This window comes from Coenobita brevimanus, chromosome 14, assembly GCF_032717465.1.
Source record: "Coenobita brevimanus isolate Jiangsu-jjx chromosome 14, ASM3271746v2, whole genome shotgun sequence".
Classification (NCBI taxonomy): Eukaryota; Metazoa; Arthropoda; class Malacostraca; order Decapoda; family Coenobitidae; genus Coenobita; species Coenobita brevimanus.
In genome coordinates this window covers 11804505-11829410 of record NC_136967.1, presented here as the reverse complement: position 1 = coordinate 11829410, position 24906 = coordinate 11804505, and the positions used below count along the sequence as shown (strand labels likewise).

Here is a 24906-nt window from a genome sequence, read left to right as displayed (position 1 = left end):
GTGACCAGCCTCACTCATCCCTGAGTGGCATTACATGAGCAGTAAACTCCAACCATCCCTTGGATATAAACCTTCACCTGCTTTATCCAATTGGAGCACAATAATTACCCACTAAACCACCAGGCGCCAATATTTGGTTATATGGTCACCACCCAGCATATTAAATCATTTCCTGGTGTACAGGAAACCATTTGGCTTGTCACTCAATGTAGAGTCACCCACAGGCAGAAGGAAGAGGAAAGAAAGACAGAAGAGGGAGTGTAAAGTCACACGTAGGCAGAAGGACAAGGAAAGAGTAAGGGAAAGAAAGACACAAGAGGATGGAAGGAAAGAAGGATGGAGGAGAGGAAAGGGCAGGCACCCGACAGCAGCACTACATCGAGTGAGTGGATGGTGAGCACCCCCACCTACCACTTTTTTGTTAACTTCCCCTTACTTTCACTCCCTCTGTTCTGATCTGTACACTTTATCAAACTCTCATCATCAGCTCTTTCCATATGGCCATAACTTTAACACACAGACACACACTAGTCTACAGTTTCCTGTATACCACCAGGATGTCTACTTTCACACCTCTGTCATTTAGCATCACATCAAACCATCTCACCTCACGTATTGACTAAAGGCAGTTTTATTTCCAGCACTTCCTTTTCTGTTTCTCTAGCATTCAGAACACACGTCCTGCATCTGTACATCACTGTCAGCACCACTGTACCTTCATATGGTGGTATTCCCATATTTGTGTGAACAGTCATTGATATTTCTATCTACACCGTTATCAGTGCTGTAATTACCCTGCCCCTTCTCCTATATTCATGATTTTTTCTGTCTGCTGCTGTGTCTAACCCCAGATACCTAAAGTATTTCCTCCTCCTCCTCGTCATCATCATCATCATCAACATTGTCATCGTCATTGCTGTCGTCGTTAATCATCATTCATCCATCATCATAGTTTTTGTTTCATCTTTTTCCCTTTATTATTCCTCCTCATCTTGTTTTCATCTGTCTCTCTTCTCATTTCTTCTTTCTTATCTTTTCCTTCTTATTTTTCTTCATCCATGTCTTCTTATTTTTCTTCATCCTTGGCTTCTTCTTTGTCTTCATCTTTGTCTTTTTTTCTTCATCTTCCTTCTTTTTCTTCATCTTTGTCTTCTTATTTTCCTATGTCTTTATCTTCCTTTTCTTTGTCTTTGACTTCATTTTTTTCTTCGTCTGTTCATCGTCTTCTTTGTCTTCATCATTGTCATTGCCTCCTCCTCCTCCTCCTCCTCCTCCTCCTCCTCCTCCTTCTTTTCCTCTTATGTATTCCAGGTGCAGGAGTAGACGACATAACAGGCTATGGATGACATTGTTGAGAATGCAGAATATGATAGCCTTGCTATTATTCATACGGGTACAGTACTAATTATGCTGTGTGAACCCGATCAGAGGAGTTGATGGAGAAATACAGAAAGATGGTCCAATGCAACAAGGAGAAAACTTACAACATTTTAAATTTGGGCATATCCCCAAGGATTGATGCAAGGAATGTCTTCTTCAGTAAAGCTTCCTTGCAGGAAGGCGTGGAGTTCATCAACACATGGAACAACTTTTATGAGCAGCGAATGCTATTTATAAATGATGCACTACACTTGAATGCCGTTGGTTCTCCCCGTCTTGGTTGTTTGCTCAGTGATGTGGTACGTTTTTTCTGATGAAAAAACACACATCATGGGAAGCAAGCATAGATATCATACACTATGGTAAATGTGTAGGCAATGGTAGCTCCCCACATCAGAAAAGTAAAAACATTAAAGCTTTTCTTGTAAATGCGCACAGCCTGCATGATTTAGAGGCATTTGTCTTTAATGAAGAACATGATATACAGGCATACCTCGGTTTAACGATCTAATTGGTTAGGTAAAACCCCGTCGTTAGGCAGGGTATTGTATATCGGGGTACTTTTAACATGTACCGTAATCCCTCTACTATCCGACGTAATAGAGCCAAAGGCATGTCCGGAAAGTGGTCCCATCCGGATAGTGGGCCCCAGCCTCCTGGACTTATACTTAAGGACCCTAACCCAGCCTAACTTTGGAAGCCACCTAAATAACTCCCTACCGGACATGCGTAGCACCTATATAAATGTACAGTATTTAAGATCCTATTCACACCAATAATGGACATAAAGCATGAAATACATGAAAAGAAACCAAAGAATAAGGCATTAGAAGTGACTCTACCTCAGCCAGGATACTTACAGCACGTCTGTGGCCTCCTTCTCTAAGGCTTTGGCAGTAGTGAAAATGCTCTTGAAGCACGTACAGTAATCCAGTGTTGTGCTGCACTTACAGTAATTCTTTGCACTGTGAGTTAAAATTGTTTAACACTGCACTTTCTGTTAATTGAACCACGCCAGTTTCAAACGCCAGTTTGCATTCCACAGTTAATCCTTTGCACTCTAAATTCTAATTTCTTAACACTGCACAACGCTGTAAATTCCCATGTGGTCTAGCGGCGAGGTATTGCAGTTTATTCACAAAAAACGAGCTTGTGTGGCATCCATTACGATAAGCATATCCTCGCGATCGAAGTTAGGTAGTAACTGTTGGTGAGGGGGAAACAGAGTTGTCAGATCGCAACTTGGCCACATTACCTAACTCCTCAATTTTCATTACCAAATTTAACTTTTCATTACCAAATTCATAAAGCTAGCATTTGTTCTTCACTAATTATATATCATCATCATCATCATCATCATCATCTGGACCTCCTTTCCCACCCAAGGGCAGGATGAGGAGTAGCAATGTCCAGACAACACAAACTTGCCCAATCCAAATAGGCCACACTTCCATTCACTCATCATTTAAGCCCCCAGAATCCTGGCTCTACTGGATATGCCAAAAAACATTCACCACATTCTGCAGCTTCACACAAACGTATCCGATTGAGTCATTCCGGATGCTGCCATGCTCACAAGGGATGCCAAAATCCCTGATCATGCATTTCTCCTCACAACATTCATCCAGCCAGCTCGATCTCATCATTTCCCTAGCCTCACCGACTTCCAAACCTCTCTTCTTCAAACACTCATCCACCATATCTCTCCACCTTCTCCTTGGCCTACCTCACCTCCTCCCTCCTTCAAATTTGCTCAGGTATACCTTTTTCACCACTCTATTGTTATCCATTCTTTCCACTTGACCATACCATCTCAGGACACTCTTTTCGATTCTGGTGTCCACCGACTTCCTTACTCCACACCTTTCACGATCACTCTATTTCGTATCCTATCCACCCTCTGTACTCCACATACATTCCTCAACAGTCCCATCTCCACTGCTCCTACTCTTGACTTTTATTTTCATGCCACACTATAGTCTCACACCCATATGTTAGAGTTGGCACTAACACTCCCTCATGTAAGCGTCGTTCAGCTGCAACACTCAAGCCTCTGTCTCTTATATAGGCCTTCATTGCACCAGCTACTTTTCTTCCTTGTGTCACTCTACTTTCAACTTCTTTTGCACATTTTCCTCTCTCTTCTATCACTGTATCCAAGTATTTGAACTCTCTCACCTTTTCCAGTCTCTCTCCATTCACTGTGACATCACATTGGGAGTCCCCTTCTTTCTCAGTAACCATCACTTTACTCTTCTCTACATTTACTCTCAAGGCACGACACTCACAGACATCAGCAAAACTCTGCACTAGTCTACCAAGTTCCTGTCCAGTACTTGCAAGCAGTACTGCCTCATCAGCATACAACAAATTTGAGATATTCCATCCATCACCATTCATTACCAATGCCATCCCTTTCTCCATTACTCGTGGTTTCACTTCTCCCATCACCCTGTCCATATATACATTGAACAACCATTGGGACATCACACAGCGTTGTCGCACACCCACACCGATCATGAACCATTCACTTAGATGCCCATTAACTCTTACACATGCTTCGCTACCATCATAAAAACTCTTGACAGCACCTAGCAGCTTGACATGTACACCACACATGCACAAAACTTTCCACAATTCTTCTCTGTCCACTTTGTTGTATGCGTTTTCCAGATCCATGAATGCCATAAACACCTTATGGTCCTTCTCACAAGCCTTTTCTGCTATCTGTCTCACTACAAATACTTGATCTACACATCCTCTGCCACTCCTAAAGCCACCCTGTTCATCATTCAGTAGGACTTCTGATATCTCTCTTACTTTCTCTATAATAATTCATCCATATACCTTCCCTACCACACTCAATAAACTTATGCCACGATAATTCTTGCACTCACTTCGCTCACCTTAATTTTTGTACAGGGGTACAGTCACAGCCTTTTCCACTCTGCAGGCACAGTTTCACTTATCCATGCCTTCTTACATATCTCCAACAAGCACTTCATTCCACTTTCTCCACTACACTTAAGCATCTCTGCATACACCTCATCAACAAGTGGAAATACATGTAATCACTCTCCTTATAATTAACAGTATGTTGATTATTTTCACGCTATGTAGGCTAGCAGATAATCAGAGAGAGTAAACAGTCCACCATCTCCATCCTGTGTATCCTCATACATGTGAAAAATCCATTTGGTAATGCATTATTCTGATTCAATACCAAACGAATTTTTCATTACGAAATTGGCTCACATTACGTAATGAAAAATGCCAAATGACTACCCTGACAGGGGAGGGGGGAGGAAGGAAGGGGTGAAGGGGCCGTGGTGTAAACAGCTGTTCGGTGCCACGCGACAATTTCAAATTACGGGTGGGATAAAAGTAGGATTTTGGGAGGATTTTTTTTCTTTTTCTGGCCGTTTTTGGCTTCCGAAGGTCCAGGCCCACAATGTCCGGTAAGTGGGGTGTCCGGAAAGTACAGGGATTACTGTACAGTAATTCCTGTACTTTCTGGATGCCCACTTTCCGGACTCCCCATTTACCGGACATTGTGGGCCTGGACCTCCGGAGCCCAAAAATGGCCAAAAAAGAAGAAAATCCCCCCAAAATCCCATTTTTTTCCCACCCGTAATTTGAAATGGCCGTGTAGTGCCACACCGCGCCAAACAGCTGTTTACACCATGGCCCCTTAACCCCTTCCTTCCTCCCCCTTCCCCCCTCCCCAGTCACGGTTGCCATTTGGTATTTTTCATTACCAAATGTGGGCCAATTTTGTACTGAAAATTTCATTTTTTAGTGAATCAGCATAATCCATTACGAAACAGATTTTTCACATGTATAAAGATATAGAGAATAGAGATGGTGGACTGTCTGCTTTCTTTGACTAATCTGCTAGCATATGTAGTGCAAAAATAAACATGCTGCCGATTATGAGGAGAGTGATTATTTCCATTGTACAAATAATTAGTGAAGAATAAATGCTTCCTTTAAAAATTTGGTAATGAAAAGTTAAATTTGGTAATGAAAGTTGAGGAGTTTGGTAATATGGCCGAGTTCAGATCTGGCAACCCTGTCCCCAGTTACTGCCTAACCTTTGTTAAGGGAAGACGTCCATTGTAATGGATGCTGCACGTACTCGTTTTTTATGAATAAACAGAGAATAAACTGCGATACCTAGCCACTAGACCACATGGGAATATACAATGTTGTGCATTGTTAAGAAATTAGAATTTAGAGTGCCAAGGATTAAGTGTGGAGTGCAAAGTGGCAGTTGAAACTGGCGGTTGAAACTGGCTTGCTTCAATTAAGAAGAATGTGCAGTGTTAAACAATTATAACTCTCAGTGCAAAGACTTAAGTGTAGCACAACACTGGATTACTGTACGTGCATCAAGAGCATTTTCACAACTACCAGAGCCTTAGCGAGTTCGAGGAGGCGGCCACAGATGTGCTGTAAGTACAGTACCCTGTACACTGCTAGGCCTAAGTATTTTCCATACTTCTAATTCCTCATTCTCTGGTTTCTTTTCATTTATTTTATGCTTTATGTCCATTGTTGGTGTGAATATGGTCTTTAATAAGTGCTATGGATGTCTGGTAGGGAGTTATTTAGGTGGCTTTCAAAGTTAGGCTGGGTTAGGGTCATCAGTACCAGTCCAGCAGTCAGAGGCCCACTTTCCGGACATGCTTTTGGCTCTATTACATTGGATAGTGAAGGGATTACTGTATTTCAATGTGGACCATTTACCAGCCTTGGGTTTCGTCCCAAACCAAGTCCAAAACCCACTCAGATGAGCCCCAAAACAGATTTAAAGGCAGTCTATATGGCCTAACAGCTGTCAGGGAAGCTAGCGTAAGTCTAACACCTGTAAATAACTCACTAAAACCAACAAATCAAATCTGAATATCATCAAATATAAGTCTGGAAAAAGTCAAGCTTAGTACGCTGTACCCCAAAATGACAATGTTCACCCCACCTGTGGCTAAAACACATTAATCAAAGTCTAAAAACGTTTATAAATCAACATAAACACACAATTTTAGTCTAAAATATAATCAAAATCGGTAAGAAAAATCAACACCCATCGTTAAACTGGGGCTTGGACATCGTAAGGCGGGGTATGGTGCAATTTCAACCCCCATCATTAAGCCGGGGTATCACATTTAGGGGTATCGTATATCAAGGTATTACTGTAATTGGTATAACAGAATCAGGTTAAATAGTGAGCGAAGAGATTTCTAGCAAAGTTTAATTTACCAGGCCATCACTTTTTCAGTAGTGAAAGAATGAATAGAGCAGAGGACGGTGTGTTCTTATATATTAAATTGGGATTTCATCCAGTCGTAATTACCAAGCCATGTATTGAAAACATTGGCACTGTTTATATTCAGCTTAGAAATGAATATTGTCATAAAATCACACACTGGTTAATTTACCATACACCCGGTCAGCCACTCATAATTGACAACGAAATCCACAATCAGATTGCTGAAATCTCTTGTATGCAAGGCACTGTAATATTTGGTGATTTTAATTTACCTGTTCTGAAGTGGGAAGAAGCCTCATCCTCACACACACAGAGTTAGACCCTTATGCAAACTTGGAGGAAAGTTCATTGTATCAGTTTGTAAATAATCCGACATATGGAACTAACATCCTGGATCTTGTCTTAGCCACACCAGAAAATTTATTGAGTAACATTATAGTAGGAGAAGAATTTAGTACAAGTGATCATTGCATAGTCCCTCCCTCCCTGCTATGTCCCATTTTTTTTAATGAGGGCTAAGGCATCGCCCATGGGTAGAGGACTTAGGTGTTGAGCGTGTAGCACTTTATGACCGGATGCCCATCCTGATGTCTACCAACGACCCTTGGGTGGACTCGAACCTCCGACCCTTCTGCCAGAGCGGAGTTCTCTAACATTAAATGCAGCTGAAGACAGTGTCAAGGCCAGTTGCGAGAAAGTCCCCAACTGTAAGAGAGCTGTCTATCTATCTGTTTACTGCCAGATGTCGTAATTCTGTGAGAGGTGGCCACAAATAAATCACTTTCATGTCGCCCAGTCCTCTGCCATTTCACTGCCCTCCCCCCAGCTCACATCCCCCTCTTTCATATACCTCTCCACTTCATGTCTCCATCTCATCCTCGGCCTCCTTTTCTCACTTCTCCCCTCCATCTCATTCACATTCACTTCTTGTTAGTCTCTCTCTCCATCCTCTCCACATGACCAAACCACCTCAGTGTATTTCTCCTAACGTTTTCTATCGCATCCACATCCACACCACAACACTCCTTTACATCCTTATTTTTCATTCAGTCTCTCCATGTAACTCCACATGCTTCTCTCAGATAACTCATTTCCACTGCTCTCTCTCTCTTGACTTATGTTCTTCCAACAGGGTCCAAGCTTCACTTCCATGCATTAGAGTTGGTATCACAATACTATCATGCAGTGACTTTTTTACTTCCATGCTCACTGCCCAGTCTCTTATCACTGCTTTGAAAGAACTAGCAACCTTTCTTCCTTGCTGTATCCTTTCAAGCACATCTTCCTCCCAAACTTCCATCCTTACTCATCACACTACCCAAGTACTCAAAGGCACTCACATTTTCCATTTCCCTATCATCCAACCTCACCGTACCTTCAAAGACCTTATTTCTCTCGACGACCATAACTTTACCCTTCCCTACATTCACCTTCAGATTCTGTCTCTTAACATACTCCCAGATTCATTCACCAAGCCTTGCAGTTCCCCGTCATCTTCACTTAACAATGCAGTATCATCTGCAAACAACAGTACAGGAAGTTTCCAAATGCTGCCCTCTCTCATTAGGGCTGCTCCAACATCCACTGCTCTACCTTGTACCTCTTATAATTCCATCCATATACAGAGTGAACAACCATGAAGACATGACACATCCCTGTTTGAGTCCAGCATTCAGATAGAAAAATTCACTCGGTTCACTATCCACACTCACTTCAGCCGTAGCACCCTCATACATACTTTTCATGGCATTCAACATCTTCCCGTTTACTCCGTATGTTCTTCATATTTTCGACATTCCTTGTCTATTCATTATGTCTTTGCTTTCTGCAAATCCATGAAGGCTGCATCCAACTTCTTTCCCTTCTCTAGAAGCTTTTCCACTAAAGACTTAAAGATGAATATCTGATCCACACAACCTCCTCCCTTCCAAAAACCTCCCTGTTCTTCAACTAAATCCTCTGTTATTTCCCTAACTCTGTCAATAATTTTCCTACTATATACTTTTTCTGTTACACTCAGAAGACATACAGTAAGAGCTAATTTTTCCATTTTGTGAAGTGTGTAGTTAGATAGCCCTGTTCATAAATCAGGCAGCTTCACAAGATGCCCATAGAAATATACAGTACCATTATGTGTACATACATTTTACTTGGTAATTATTTTTTCCAACAGGTGTCCTCAAAAGTGTATGATGAGAAAGTGAATAAATATGGTGTGAAGTGTGGAGGCTCCTTAGAGATGTGGGAACAGAGTGGCTGGATACACAAACAGGACCCCTATGGATGGTTCATGTGGTACTGTAGGTGGGTAGTAAGATTATTAGTAGCATATGATGATCATCAGCATCGTTCAAAATCATCACCACCACCATAGTCATCATGATTGTCATTGTCCCTGTACTTGTCCTCCTTGTTGAACTTGTTCACATCATGAATTATCTGTCTTTAGTCATCACCACCACCATCATCACCATCATCATCACTGTCATCACTTTTTATCCCCTTTGGGGATGGAGTGAAGGGAGGTGATGATGACAAGAAAAAATTTTCCTTCCATGTAAGTGGCAATATTTCTTTCATTAAGTCACCACTCCACATAATGTCCATTGTAATCATCATTTCTTCATCTCTGCTTCATTTTCCCACCTAAGGATGGGATGAGGTAGGGTCCCGAAAGCAAGGAAAGAGACAAATTGATAGAAGGAAAATTAGTCCCCAGCATGACGAGTGAAATGGGCCAAGCATGCACTTGCATGCCACTCAAAGCTTTGGAATCCTGACTACTTCACAGGCATAACCATTGGTACACACACACACACACACACACACACACACATTATAGAGAGAGAGAGAGGGAGGAGAGATTATACTGTATATATATATATATATATATATATATATATATATTTATATATACTTATATATGCAGTATATATATATACAGTAAACCCTCATTATACGATGGGGTTCCGTTCCTGAAAACCCCATCGTAAAGCAATCCATCGTATAGCAATCCCATTATAACATGGAGTCAATGGGGATACGTTCCCAGACGTGCCTAAACTCTCACATACACACACCTTAGCACTCACATACATGAAATATCCTTATGTTTAAACATTTAAAGTAACACATTAATAATGTATAAAGAGAAAAAAGCATGAAAACTACAGTATACAGTAGATCTTACCATTACTGAAGCAAGCAACAGTTGTTTATGTGGTTCCTAGACAATTCGCCATGAAGTCGACAATTCGTCGTCATAATATGGACGTTCCCCGTCAGGACAATTCCCCGTCATTCTATAAATATACTTATTACTGATTAACTGATACTTTAATAACTAATTCTCGAGCGGATCTGTCAAAGTCTGTTTTCATTCAATAGCATTGGCTTTGGATATCATTTGTAAGTTGCACTTTTAGACAATATTTAATTTGTTTCTACCTTGCTGTAGTTGACTTTGAATTATGTTTTAGCATCACCTACAGCTGTTTTCATTAATTTCCATTGGTACTACAACATCCTGGGTATATTTTAAAACGACTTTGAAGAGGTACAGGTACAGTACTAAAAAACTAGTGTACATCTTAATTAACTGATATGAAAATAAACGACGGGGAATCATCCTGACGATGAAAAGTCCCGATGGCGAATTGTCTTGTTATTGTTGTGATGGCGAATTGACTTGATGGCGAAATATCCCGAAATATTTATATAGACGTAACATGAAGATTATTTGTATAATTCCAAAGTATGTCGATCGTTCACGTAAGGTAATTAGGCATTTATATAAATGCCAGTGTCTCGTATGTAGCCTTATGCTAAGATGAAGGATCGATCATAAATCAGCTGATTCACGTTTCAATATATTATTATTTTTCATTTAATGCCCATGATTTGATGCCATATTTTACATTTACTATATAAACAATAAACCACCATCACGTTTATAACTTACATAATTAAAAAACTAGTGTACTTGCTAAATAAACTGATACGTATATAAATGATGGGGAATCGTCCTGACGGCGAATTGTCCCGACTCGGCCTCACAGCCACTGGGACTCACAGCCCTCACTCATCAATGTCAGAACTGCCTGGCTGGGCAGGGCTGGGTGGCTGGGCAGGGCTAGCTAATGAGGCTGGACCGGTGGACAAGTGTGTGTGGTCTAATGCCGACAGTGTGAGGACGTTTTTGTTGCGTTTGCACATTCGCTGTTCACTGAGCCGCGGATGATCCATCGTCGTTGCAAATCATTCCCATTGTATAGTGGGCATAGGGTACTAAAATTTTGACATTGTATAAGCGAAATATCGTACAAAGAGGCATCGTATAATGAGGGTTTACTGTACTATATCTATATACTGTATATCTATATCTATCTATCTATATATTTAACCCATTGGATCCCCGGGGTGCTGGGCGAGGCATGGCGCTGGCTGGGTCCTAAACGTACCGCCCTCCGCCTATCGGTTCATAGTTGCGAAGCTCATAGGTCCCTACCCGGGGGTTCCCTACTTTATAAAGACTTGAAAAATCCCAGTTCTTTCCGATATTCCGGACACCGGGCTCCAATGGGATATATACTGTATATATATATATATAAATATATATATATATGCAGTAATCCATGTACTTTCCGGACTCCTCACTTACCGGACATTGTGGGCCTGGACCTTCAGAACCCTAAAAATGGCCAAAAAAAGAAAAAAATCCCCCCCCAAATCCAAATTTTTTCCCACCCGTAATTTGAAATTGCCGTGCGACGCCAAACAGCTGTTTGCACCATGGCCCCTTCACCCCTTCCTTCCTCCCTCTTCCCCCCTCCCCAGTCAGGGTTGCCAATTGGTTCATTACCAAATGTGGGCCAATTTGGTACTGAAACGTTCATTTTTTAGTGAATCAGCATGATCCATTACCAAACAGATTTTTCACATGTATAAAGATACAGAGAATAAAGATGGTGGACTGTCTGCTTTCTTTGATTAATCTGCTAGCATACATAGCACAAAAATAAACATGCTGCTGATCATAAGGAGAGTGATTATTTCTGTTGTACATATAATTAGTGAAGAATAAATGCTTCCTTTAAGAATTTGGAAATGAAAAGTTAAATTTGGTAGTGAAAGTTGAGGAGTTTGGTAATATGGCCAAGTTCAGATCTGGCAACCCTGTCCCCAGTTACTGCCTAACCTTCGTTCAGGGAAGACGTCCATCGTAATGGATGCTGCATGTGCTCGTTTTTTTACGAATAAACAGTGAATAAACTGCAATACCTCGCTACTATACCACATGGGAATTTACAGTATTGTGCAGTGTTGAGAAATTAGAATTTAGAGTGCCAATGATTAAATGTGGAGTGCAGAGTGGCGGTTGAAACTGGCGGTTAAAACTGGCATGGTTCAGTTAAGAAGAATGTGCTGTGTTAAACACTTTTAACTCACAGTGCAAAGACTTAAGTGTAGCACAACACTGGATTACTGTATGTACTTCAAGAGCATTTTCACAACTAACAGAGCCCTTGAGAGTTCGAGGAGGCGGCCACAGATGTGCTGTAAGTACAGTACCCTGTACACTGCTAGGCCAAAGTATTTTCCATACTTCTAATTCCTCATTCTCTGGTTTCTTTTCATTTATTTCATGCTTTATGTCCATTATTGGTGTGAATAGGGTCTTTAATAGGTTTAAATAAGTGCTATGCATGTCTGGTAGGGAGTTAGTTAGGTGGCTTTCAAAGTTAGGCTGGGTTAGGGTCATAAGTACCAGTCCAGCAGTCAGAGGCCCACTTTCCGGACGGGGCCACTTTCCGGACATGCCTTTGGCTCTATTACATCGGATAGTGGAGGGATTACTGTGCTAGAGGGTACAGGGCATTGCGGTTCCCAGGCTGCCGCTTCCGCCCAATAGAGAGGGGCCCGAACCTAGGAGTAGCGCCCCAGGAGGCTGCCCTATCAGTGGGTGTATAATGGCAGGATAGTTGCAGTGCCAAGACGCGCTTGGAGGGTGTCCCTGCAGCTGTCCTGGCAGGGTGCCCCGAGGCCACTACCACAGCCACTGGTAAGCTGGTGGGCTAGGGGTCCCAGATCCATTGCCTGGACCTGGGATTGTGCAGTGAGTGGGACCTGTGCTGTGTCTGTCCCCATTTATTAATACTGAAGATGACAAAACAAAAAAGGTTTCAAAGCAAACCTGAGGACAGTAAATCACCCATGGGGATGAGGGTGGGTTCATGGAATGTGGGAAGTTTGAGGGGAAGAGCAGGGGAAGTCGTTGAGGCATTCAGTAGGAGGTGGGTGGATGTGGCGTGTTTGCAGGAAGTCCGGTACAGGGGTGGATCAGCCAGAAAGATTGTTGGGAAGGACTGTTGCTATAAGTTGTTTTGGCAGGGGGGGACAGACGGATATGGAGGTGTTGGTGTGATGGTTGCGGAGAAATGGGTGGAATATGTTATGAATGTTTTGAGAGTAAGCGATAGGATATTGGTAGTGAAAATTCTGTTGGGAAGAAAGATAGCTGTGATTATATCGGCATATGCTCCACAGGCTGGATTGGATGAATCAGAGAAAGATAGATTTTGGGATGATTTAATACGTGTAGTGGGTGGTATGCGGGATGATGAGATAGTGATTTTGGGAGGGGACTTAAATGGTCATGTAGGTGAAGCAGCACAAGGTTATGAAGGAGTGCATGGGGGATGTGCATATGGTCTAAGGAATGCAGAAGGGGAAAGGATACTCAAGTTTGGGGAGGCAACGGACATGATTGTGTGCAACACATATTTTAGGAAAAGAGACAGTAGGTTAATTACGTATGAGTCTGGGGGAAATAGCAGTCAGATAGATTATTTTCTGGTTAGGAGGGCCGATAGGAGGTTAGTGAGAGATGTGAAAGTTATAGGAAGTGAGGAGTGTGTGCAGCAGCACAAACTATTGATTTGTGATATGGTGCTTAAAGAACAAGTGATGAAAAAGAGGACTTACGTACCTAGGAGGAAAATATGGAAGCTGAAAAACCAAGTAGTAAGGGATGCCTTCTATAGCGAGTTGAGGAGAGTGGTGGCTGAACAGTCAGCTGTAGACAGAGGTGTTAATGAACAGTACAGAGCCCTCAAGAACAATTTCTTAAGAGTTACTGATGTAACATGCGGCTGGACAAGAGGACCACCAAGACATAAAGTAACTTGGTGGTGGGATGAGGGTGTAGAAGCTGCAATTAAGGAGAAAAAGAAGGCTTTTCCGGGAATGGAAGAAGGGTGGTAGCAAAGAGGAATATTTGGCTGCCAAGCGTAGGGCTAGGAGAGAGGTATACAGGGCAAAGTCTGAGTCACAGAGACAATTACTTGATAACCTAAATCATGGGGAAAGGAAAAATATATTTAGGGTGGCAGGTCAGGTGAAGAGCGATAATCGGGATATCATAGGTGAGCAGTGTGTGAAGAATGATGAAGGAAGGGTAGTGGTGAACAGTGAGGATATTAAAGATGCATGGAGAGAGCATTATAACCGGTTGTTGAATGAGGAGTTTGACTGGGACAGGGAAGGTTTGGAGCCAGCAGATCCAGTGTCTGGCCCTTGGCCTTTGATTGATACTGCTACTGTGAGTGAGGCAATAGGCAGGATGAGGGTGGGGAAGGCAGCAGGTATGTCTGGGTTGACTGCCGAAATGTTGAAGGCCTCATGCGATATAGGGGTGAGTTTAGTCACTGACCTGATAAATAGGATTATTTATGAGTGTGTTGTCCCAGATGATTGGCTGAAGAGTGTAATTGTAAATGTGTATAAAGGGAAGGGTGATGCCCTGGAAAGAGGAAATTATAGAGGTATAAAGCTTTTAGATCAGATAATGAAGGTAATGGAGAGAGTTTTAGAAGGTATGATTAGAGAAAGAGTGAATATTGATGAGATGCAGTTTGGGTTTATGCCAGGTAGGGGACCACTGATGCCATATTCATTGTTCGACAGCTTCAGGAAAAATATATTGGTAAGAGAAGGGATCTTTATTTTGTTTTTGTTGATTTGGAAAAGGCCTTTGACAGAGTCCCTAGAGAAGTGGTGAAGTGGGCAATGAGAAAGCTTGGCTTGGAGGAGTGGCTGGTTAGGGTGGTTATGGCCATGTATGTGGGTGGTCACACCCAGGTGAGAGTGAATGGAGATTTGAGTGATGAGTTTTCCGTGAATGTTGGTGTGTATCAGGGGTCAGTCTTGAGTCCCATGTTGTTTATCATGGTACTTGAAGCCCTTTCACTTGACTTTAGAAATGGACTCCCGTGGGAGTTGTTGTATGCTGATGATTTGGTGTTGATTGCAGAGAATGAAAGGGAGGCGGAGGAAAGGTTTAGGAAGTGGAGAGATGGTATGGGGCAAAAGGGTTTAAGGGTAAATGCAGATAAAACAAAAGTGATGATATCTAGGGTTGGTGGCGGTACTGTCAAAGACGAGGGAGAGTGGCCATGTGCAGTTTGCCACAAGGGCGTGGGAAGTAATTCCATCTTGTGCGGTGTGTGTGATAAATGGGTGCATAAGAGATGTAGTGGTATCAGAGGTAGACTGCGAGATAATGCTGATTTTATGTGTACGGCGTGCCGGGGTGAGCAGGTGGAGATCGTCAGATGTGAAAGGATTGAACTTGCTGGTGAATCTCTTGAGTGTGTGGAAGAGTTTTGTTATTTGGGAGACATGTTGTGTGCTGGAGGTGGGGCTGGAGCTAGCTCTGTGGCTAGGGTGAGAAGTGGTTGGAAGAAGTTCAGGGAGCTCTTGCCTCTCCTGACATTGAGAGGGCTCTCCCTACGTGCTAAGGGGTCTTTGTATGCAGCATATGTTAGGAGTGTAATGCTGTATGGCAGTGAGACCTGGGCAGTGAAGGAGGAAGACATTCGCCGGCTCAGATGTACAGAAATGACAATGATTAGGTGGATGTGCAGTGCGTCCCTGGGTCCAAGGCCTGGAGGGGCTGGGTTTACAATGGAAGAGTTGGGAGGTAGGATGGGACTGGAGTGTATTGGTGTTGTGATGAGGAGAGGTAGATTGAGGTGGTTTGGACATGTGGAGAGGATGGGGGTGAGGAAGGTGAGAAGTGTTAATATTGGGGGTGGGGTTATGAGGGGTAGACCAAGAAAGACATGGGACGAGGTCATTAAGTGTGACCTTAGGGTTAAGGGACTGAACAGGGAGGCTGCAATGGATCGTGCAGCGTGGAGAGCCGCCATTAGGTGACCAAGGCCGACACATGCAAGCATGTTGGAGCCTTTAAAAACGAAAACAATAACGAATATATATATATGTATATATATATATATGTTCATTCATTCATTGCCAGACGCCATGTATCCCAAATGGGGTGGCCAAGGGCTTAGAGTTAATTGTTTTACAGGGAGGGGCACTAATCCTCCAGCAACCCCACTTGACACGTAGGGATATGTATATATATATATATATATATATATATATATATATATATATATATATATATATACACACACATATATATACAGTAAAACCTCGATTTAACAGCATCCTAGGGGGCCCTGAGCATGCCGAAAAAAACGAAATTCCGTTCGATTGAAGCTTACACCTATCGATACCCCCGGAACTCACGCTAACACATTTTAACACATTTTTAAGCATTTAAACATGTGCAGACATACAAAATCAATAAAAAAATTTTATATTTAGAACAAAAGAAAGCTGGTAGATGTGGTGTTGTAGTAAAGTACTGTACAGTAATCCAGGTAAGTACAGCAATCCCTTAATTCACGCGAAGATTACATTCCCAGACCCTTCGCGTCTGTGGTAAATTCGCATATACTTTCTGCCCATGTGTGCGTGTAATTATGCTTGTGTAGTAAGTGTATTACATTTGAATAATACTGTTTATGCACTACATACACCTAATAAACTAGCATAAAGTATGAAAAACAACAGAAATGTAAGAATTTTAACACTTACTGAAAGCTGACAAGCACCGTCAATTCACTGTCAAAACATGGACGATTCCCCGTCAAGACAATTCGCCCCCTGGATGATTCCCTGTCATTCTATAAATATACTTATTATTGATTAATTAATACATTAATAAGTAATTTTTAGGGGGATTTTGTAACTCATATAAGTAAAAATCTAGTGTACTGTACTTGCTAAATAAACTGATATGTAAATAAATGACAGGGAATCGTCCTGATGGCGAATTGTCACTGACATTCCATCCCTAAGTTTGTCCAACACTTTAACTTTCTCTCAGCTACATCACTTTACGAGCCCGCTTTGGTGTGTTACCACGTGCATCACTAGCACTACGCTCAGGCCCCATGTTGGCAGACAAGGGTAGCAATCACTGGAAGGTAGAAAAATAAGCCACAAATAACGATTCGCCCGTCATGTACGGTTCGACTGTCAGATTCAAACTGACTGTGTGGTGCGTGGTAGACCGACCTCCCGCACGCGCGCACACACACACACACACATGTATACGCCCGGGCAGCGGGTAGGCATTTTTATATTTTATTTATTTCTCTCATATATTAAAATTATTTATTTGAATACTGTAATTTTGTTTTAATTATTGTACAAAAAAATTCGTGGATAACCAAAATCATGTGAAAAAAAGTTCGCGTGAATTACGGGATTACTGTACAGTACAGTAATCCAGGTAAGTACAGTAATCCAAGTACGTTAGTTGGCAGGTTGGAGTAGAATAGATGGCACTACGTAATTAAGTTCACTAAGTTATGAAGTCTATAACACTAGTTCTTCAATCTAATCTTACATGCTAATTTTTTTCACTTTGGGGTCAGGCTAGGCGGAGGAAGACTGGGTGAACATAAACACACCCAGTTAGCAAGAAACTGCAAACAGACGATCGAGATGCATGCGGCGCCCACCACATTCAAATTTCTTTCTAATTTTTACCCATTTGGGGGGAATTTAAAATTTTTTTTTTGCATAAATATTCCTTGGGAGATTTGTGCCGTTAGTTTGGGGTTGCTGTTAGAATGAATGCCATTAAATCGAGGTTTTACTGTATGTATATATAGTGTATATATATATATATATATATATATATATTAAAGGATAATTTGTGGTAGGTGGGGATGCTCACCATCCACTCACTCGATGTAATGCTGCTCTCGGGTGTCTGCCGTTTCCTCTCCTCCATCCTTCTCTCCTTCAGTCTTTCCTCATCCTTCTACCTACGGATGGCTTTACACTTCCTCCTCTGTCTTTCTTTTCTTCATTCATTCCTCTTCCTTCTGCCTGTGGGTGACTCTACACTGAGTGACAAGCCAAATGGTTTCCCGTGCACCGGGAAATCATTTACTGTGCTGGGTGGTAACCATATAACCAAATTTTGGCACCTGGTGGTTTAGTGGGTAATTATTGCACTCCAGTTGGATTGTGCCGGTGAAGGTTTATATCCAAGGGATGATTGGGGTTTATTGCTCATGTAATGCCACTCAGGGATGAGTGGGGCTGGTCACTCTCATCTTAAATATCAGGACCAACTGCCTAGCCCCAGGCTCCTACGCTCTTCATGGGGCATCGTAGGATTGGATGATGGATAGATGGATAAAGGATACTTCTCATTTCTTAACCAGATAGTCGGTCTGTCAATTATTGAATTACAATTGGACTGCCAAACACCTGTCATATGCTTATTCATACATAATTTGTCAAACCAACATAGTCATTGTAGGAAACAGTTTGGATGTCATAGAGCTTTGGGAGGTATTTCTGAAAGAGCTGTACAGTAAATTAGGAAGTTCTCATCTGTTGTATATTCTTTATTATTATGGAGTAATTTGATGTGAAACTGATCTTGTTAGTATCAAGCAGTATTGAAATGAAAATTAAATTATGTTAAAATCAGTATTGTATTATACAGTTACTGTGTATTCTTGTCTTTTGGTTATCATTACACAAGTGACATTAAACCTTCCAACCTAAGAATATTCAGTACTTTTTATTTTATTCTTTCTACCCCCAGACCTCTTTTTTTCGCTTAGGAGAAGTTTGTTGAGCCTGGGGTGAGGTATTGTACAATCTTTAACTTTTTACAATAAGAAGTCTTCATAAACTGAGTACAGTATTATAGTTTAGTAATAGCTACAGTAAAATGAATGACATATTCTGGCTGAATGGATCATTGGAGAATTTCAGTTTAAAGAGTGAAGTACTGTACTGATTGTGGTACTGTTGTAGATTCTACCGTGGACGACGAACTGAAGATGATGATCGCCAGATAGGGCGGTGGCAACGATGTGCTGGTGACAAAGGTAGATGGCGTCAGAATCTCATCAGTAAGGTTAGTGGACTGTGACAATGTCATGTAAACAAAAATAATTGCTCTGTCTGCCAAGTATTGCAGATGGTAGTATAAAAGATAATGCAGTGGCTTCTTTATTATGTAGAATGATCATTTTATGTGGTAGGTTACTCCACTTATCCTCTCAGGTGCTAGAATACCACTGACACTGAAATCTTCTTTTTACGAAGTTAAATCGTGACAAGTTGTGTCCAGTAAGTGAGAAATATTTGCCAAAAATAGTTTTTGGTGGAATGGGATCATAGTTGGTGGCAGTGTTTGTTAGAAGAGGTATATTAGTTGGCAACTCCATAGCCATTGTTTTCCATGAATGCACAGCTTTGCAGCCTCAGTGTTCCTAGTTTCTCGCGATTTGCTTGAAAGCTGTAGATTGTATAAAAATTCTGAAAATACCGCCATAAAGCAGGTGCAAAGCTGATTTTCTTGTTTATTATCAATAAGGTGACCTTCAAAAATTTAAGCTGGAAAGTGGGGTAATTACTGTATTTTATGTTTTCGCTATTTTATATGGGAATGTTGAAATGTGTTAAGAGTTTCTTTTTATTGGATCCATTTTGCCCCACAAGGAGCATAGGGGTCTGGGGCTAGGCTGCTCAGTCCTGATGTTTAAGACAAGAGTGATCAGCCTTGTTTGCCCCAGGCAGGAGTTTCAACTTCAAGATTTTTATTTGCTTATTATGAAATACATGTGAAACTTCAGTAAGGAAACTGCTTATATTCAGTTTATGCCAGTACAAATAGTTTGGATGGTGAGATATTTTCAGAGAAATTGGCACTTGGGGAAAGGTGCCACACACACCCTCTGTGAAAACCAAATCTATATGTCTGAGTTTGCAAGAATTAACTCAGAGTCATAATTTGCAAATTTTAGTGGTAGGTAGGAGCGCTTGCCATCCATGCACTCGATGTAGTTTTGCTCTTGGGTGACTGTCCTGTCCTCCCTTCCTTCCTTCTTTCCTACCTTCCTATTCTGTCTTTCTTTCCTTCAGTCTTTCCTCTTCCTTCTGTCCTCTGGTGACTCTACACTGAGTGACATGCCAAATGGTTTCCTGTGCACCAGAAAACCATTTACTATGCTGGGTGGTAACCGCATAACCAAATTAGGGTGGCTCATGGTTTAGTTGGTAATTAAGGTGCTCCTGTCTGATTAAGCTGTTCCAGGCTTATATCCAAGGGGTGGTGGGAGTTTATTGTTCATGTAATGCAGGGATGAGTGAGGCTGGTCACTCTCATCTTAAATGCCAGGATCAACTTTCTTAGACCTGGGCTCTTATGTTCCCCAGAAGGCAACACAGGATCAGATGATGAATGAATGAATGTAGAGCACCATCAGTTGTGTTACATAGCATATTATAATCTGTCAGGAAAGTGTTGTTTTGCAAATTTTGTTGATATATCACAGCTGTTGTGAAGTTGTGCAGTTTAAGAGAGCCGTATAATTACATTTTTTCCCTGGGTAACATGCTTTGTGGTACATGTACATACGTACATAAAAAAACTTCTTGTTTCCTCTTAACCCTATTGCTTCGGGTGTATTTTTTTGGCTGGATGTCCCACACACGGGGGTTTTGAGATATATGAAAATAATTGTTTGATAAAATATTCTGCACCAAAAAATAGACCATAATGAGTAAAATGATGTCTAATATGATGTAAAAAAAAAAGAACAATTACCTGTTTGGTGAGCTGTCAAAACCTGTGGTGCTCCTCCACTGCCATATGTATGCCATTCAGCATAATGATAAACTCAAAGCTGTTTTTTTTTTTTTTTTTTCTGAGAACATAATCTTAGTCATCAGGCATCGCTTCCATCAGATCCAAAACATATCATACCGCATGCCTCGACATACTTCTCTTATGTGACAAAAATAAAATAGCCCTCCTGTGATGGCAACTCTTCAGTCTTGCCACCTCCTGATACTGAACCACTATTGGACCCCCAGTACTGGCACGCAAATATAAAAAGTCCAGAAAACGCATATGTACCACCTGATGGCTACAAACATTTCCTTGGTGGCACATTGATGTGCCACCTGATGTAAAAGGGTTAGGGAATTGCTGTATTTGGGCTGATCATGATACAACTGATGTTTCTGTGGTCTGGGATGTAAATCGGGCCCAAACCATCAAATTACTTCCCAACAATTGATGGATGCTGTTGGGAGAGAAAGAAGTTGGAGATATGTAATAAGATTTGTAACAATGTGAGACTCTTAGCTTGGACTTTGAATATGTACAGTCTCTCAAAAGAAGGATAAAGATCACTAAGTAACTTTACTTGTGGCAGAATGTTTCCTGCATAAGGGTGATGGTTATGTTGTGTTGCCAAGCTTGTAGCCACATTTCACTCTCATGGTAGTACCTCCCAGGGTCCATGGTAGCAATCCATCTGTCACCCGGAGGAGTGTGATAGAGTGGTATTTTAAAATATTTTGAATAGTTATATTTAATCTTTCATATTATATAAGCTTTATAAATATTAATAACATGCCTATGTACTGGCATTTTTTCGGGCACCCCTGTTGTTTAATTGTATTAAAGTGCATCATTATTTAAGTCTAGATACCATTAGTATGTTTGAATTGTAGAAGAATGTATAATTTTATTACTGTACTGAGGTGTCCCACAACTTAACAGTATCAGTTGCAGAAGGCAGAAAGATAACTGGTGTGAGGAAATGTATGATTCTTATAAAATCTATATATCCACTACCTGAAACAGAATCCTATGAAGGGTGGTACTGATAAATAGACTTTCCAACTTGGTATTGTTACTTAGAATGACCTCTCCTCCCATGACACATTATTTTCCTTCATTTACTCCAGTACATTGCTTTTAATCTTGGTTCTTGGTCTTCTCATCTCTGTCACGTTGCTTTTTTTTCTCCATCCATCATTCATGTCTGTTTTTGTTTCCATTAGGAATGTAGGGGCTGGGGGCTAGGCTATTTTACCTATTACATTTAAGGCAAGAGTGACCAGTTGTCTTTCCCAGAGTGGCATTTTTTTTTAATTTACATATTTTTTTTTAATGTGTCCAACTCTGGGCATAGGCTTCACAGCCTGCTCCCAAGGCCCAGTAGTCCTCTTACGTACCACAGACCTCCACATGTCACCACACTGGTGCTAACACTCCTGTCCATATTGAATACATGCTAGGGCTGTCTCATACAGGACTGGTGTATTGGTATTAGCGGGGGTATTTTTACAACAAGTCAGTGGGTCTACTTGTAGATCAGTAAAGTCTGATTTTAATGAAATTCAAATCCTTAAACTGTTCCCTGCCCCAACTTGGATTTGAACCTGGGTCCGGTAGGACTGCAGGCCACCTCTCTACCGATTGAGCCACCGCCTCCCCCATTATATACCATGTTATTCGTTTTCTCACCTGGCTTTCATGCTGTATGGCTGAACCATCAATAAGAGCACATATTATATAGTATTTTCACAGTGGTATCAGTTTCCATTCCATAATCATCTCTTACATAGTTGTTCATATACTTGTTTGTTTATGGTGCAAGGAAGTTTGTTGCTCAAAGGTTCGTAGAGTGGTGCAGTATGGTCACACTGAAAAAAATGGGTATTGGTATGACTAGGTTGATAAAGAGTGAATATGTGAGTGAATATAAAATGTGGTCCAAAGCATATAATTATATATGGTGGTATCTTGAAATGGTAAGTACTGTAATAAAATCAGAGTAGAAATGCTAAATCACTGCATGGTGTTGTGAAGGTAGCAACCAGTAAGAAAGGTGCAGCATGGCGAGATGTGGAAATTGAAAATGGATGAAAAGAGAAAGAAGTAGCATGCTAGGTATTACATAGGTTTTCAAAACAATTTTGATTACAGTACTTTTCACTTGATGTGAACTCAATTTGCAGATCGTGCGTTCTGGATGTACATATGATAACCCCGGTGTCTCACCTGTGGTACGTCAGACACTGCAGCACTGGGGTTATATCCTCACGCAGGATCACTACAACAAAGGCGCCAAGAGAGTTAAATTATAAAGTACTGTACTGTACTTTATTCTCAGGGAGTTGCAGTACAAGGCAAATTAAATTGCTTGACATATGGTTAAAGTGCATGAGTTTCTCTTTATGTTACGATCTGTGTTAATTTTTCATACAGTGCTCCCTACAATACTTTATTTGTAGTTTTTCCTCACGTTTTTCTGAGTCCTGTTGAAATATTCTTGGATGATAAATGTGCTGTGTTTATTCATGCGGCTTTCTTTTTCAGCATAAATGTTTTAGATCTTAACTTTGGTGTAGCCCAACAGAGTACTTACATTCTTTCCTCCCATTCTAAGCTAGCTTACATATGTTAATATTTTTTGCAATGGTATTTTGTTAAGATGAGGTATAATTGGCATTCATTGAGTCTGTTTACTTGAAATAACTTATGCTTCTCTGTCCTTTGTTTCTTCAGTTGTATTATATTTTATACAATTTATCCATACTGTTATTGTAAGTTGACATAGGTTAAACAAGTACTTAGACATAATTGCTGTTTTTGATGCAGTAAATGACTGCCTTCATAAAGTATTATCGGTATCTGTCAATTTATCATCCACTGTGTGTTCCACCTGTAGTATAGATTAGTGATTATAGCTGAATCTCGGTATTTTCAAGTCTTCTGTCTTCATATACAGAGTACAGCAATTTTGATGACATGTTCACCTACAGTAAAGGAATCCCCCACCATCTGACAGTGTTGTGTCAAGTAAATTCTTAAACAGATGGTGAATTATCTCTTAGTGAGTGCATAATAACATGGATTCTTAGGGGCTATGTCAAGGGGCCATCAAATCTCAGTGTTATTTGACTTTACCCAACCCCTCCCTGAAGTACACATTTAGTCTTAATATATAGGTAGTCAGTAAACACTAAAGTAATCAGTGCAGTACCTACAACAAAATCATGCAATGTACAATCATAGAAACTTTGAAACCTTACCGATTTCCTAGCAGTTGTCCACCATGTTGGAGTGATAGCTGATGATTGTGATGCACCACCTTCGGGCAGGAAACACTGCCCATGTCCCCCCCCCTCTCCCCCAAGCATACTGAATAAGCTGGAGAACTGTAATGGATATTGAAAAGAGGTAAAGTCTTATTGTCAGAAAATGAGGCATCATATAGTGAGGGATTCCTGTAAATGTCTCAGCTTTGCCTGTCCATAATGGAGGTTTTCTTTGGCGGATTGAAGCTGAAAACTTCATTTTTGTAATGAATACAGTATAGCAACTTTAAGCAAAGCACATGCTGTGTATTATTCAGGGAACTTAAACTTCTTTATCCATATCAGTCATGATTTTATCTCTGTTGTTCTGAGAACTTCAATCAGTGAAGTAGCAGTACAGTATTTAAGTTAACATAACTTTTTTATCTAGTGTGTTGTACAAATGCCCAAAGAAGTGATGACCCAATTAGACACTTCCCCAGATCCTGTTTCAGAACTCTGCCACTAGGTTCACTTCCGTTGCCCAGCTCTGATGTGGGGTAGGCCTTGAAAAACTAGCCAGTGCTTAATTTCTTTTTAATTTTGACAGAAAGTAAAAAACCTCAAAATATATTTTACTCATCATATTACTCTGATGGCATGATATGTTACAAAGAAATTACAATATGGGAACCTTTTGATTATATATAATGTATTATTAGTGTCATTTTGTAAACTCAGCTTATGTCAGTTTACTCATCTCTGTAAGCATAACATAGAGACATAATCTAGGCAGTTTTACTAGAACAATCCATAAAACAAGATAACAGTGATTAAAATACTTGTCATTTGTTAATATCCACAAAAGAAAATAGATGGTAGCCGCATATTTAGCTGCACCTTTTGATATGCCGCCCTGCCTGACGTATGACTTTTCATGACAGTATGGACCTGTTGGACGTCTTGATCATCTTAGTAACTAAAGTCTAACA

General features: G+C 40.9%; 1 protein-coding gene across 1 annotated transcript in view; it reads left to right on the top strand.

Moving 5' to 3' along the window:
* The window catches only part of LOC145419088 (uncharacterized), a 29129-nt gene extending 5632 nt beyond the window's left edge, over positions 1 to 23497 (top strand). The window contains exons 3-5 of the mRNA XM_080287332.1: positions 8823 to 8953; positions 18848 to 18950; positions 22853 to 23497. Coding sequence (XP_080143458.1) covers positions 8823 to 8953; positions 18848 to 18950; positions 22853 to 22981 — 363 coding nt within the window. The 3' untranslated portion in view covers positions 22982 to 23497. The remainder of the gene's footprint in view (positions 1 to 8822; positions 8954 to 18847; positions 18951 to 22852) is intronic.
* Positions 23498 to 24906: the final 1409 nt, after the last annotated feature.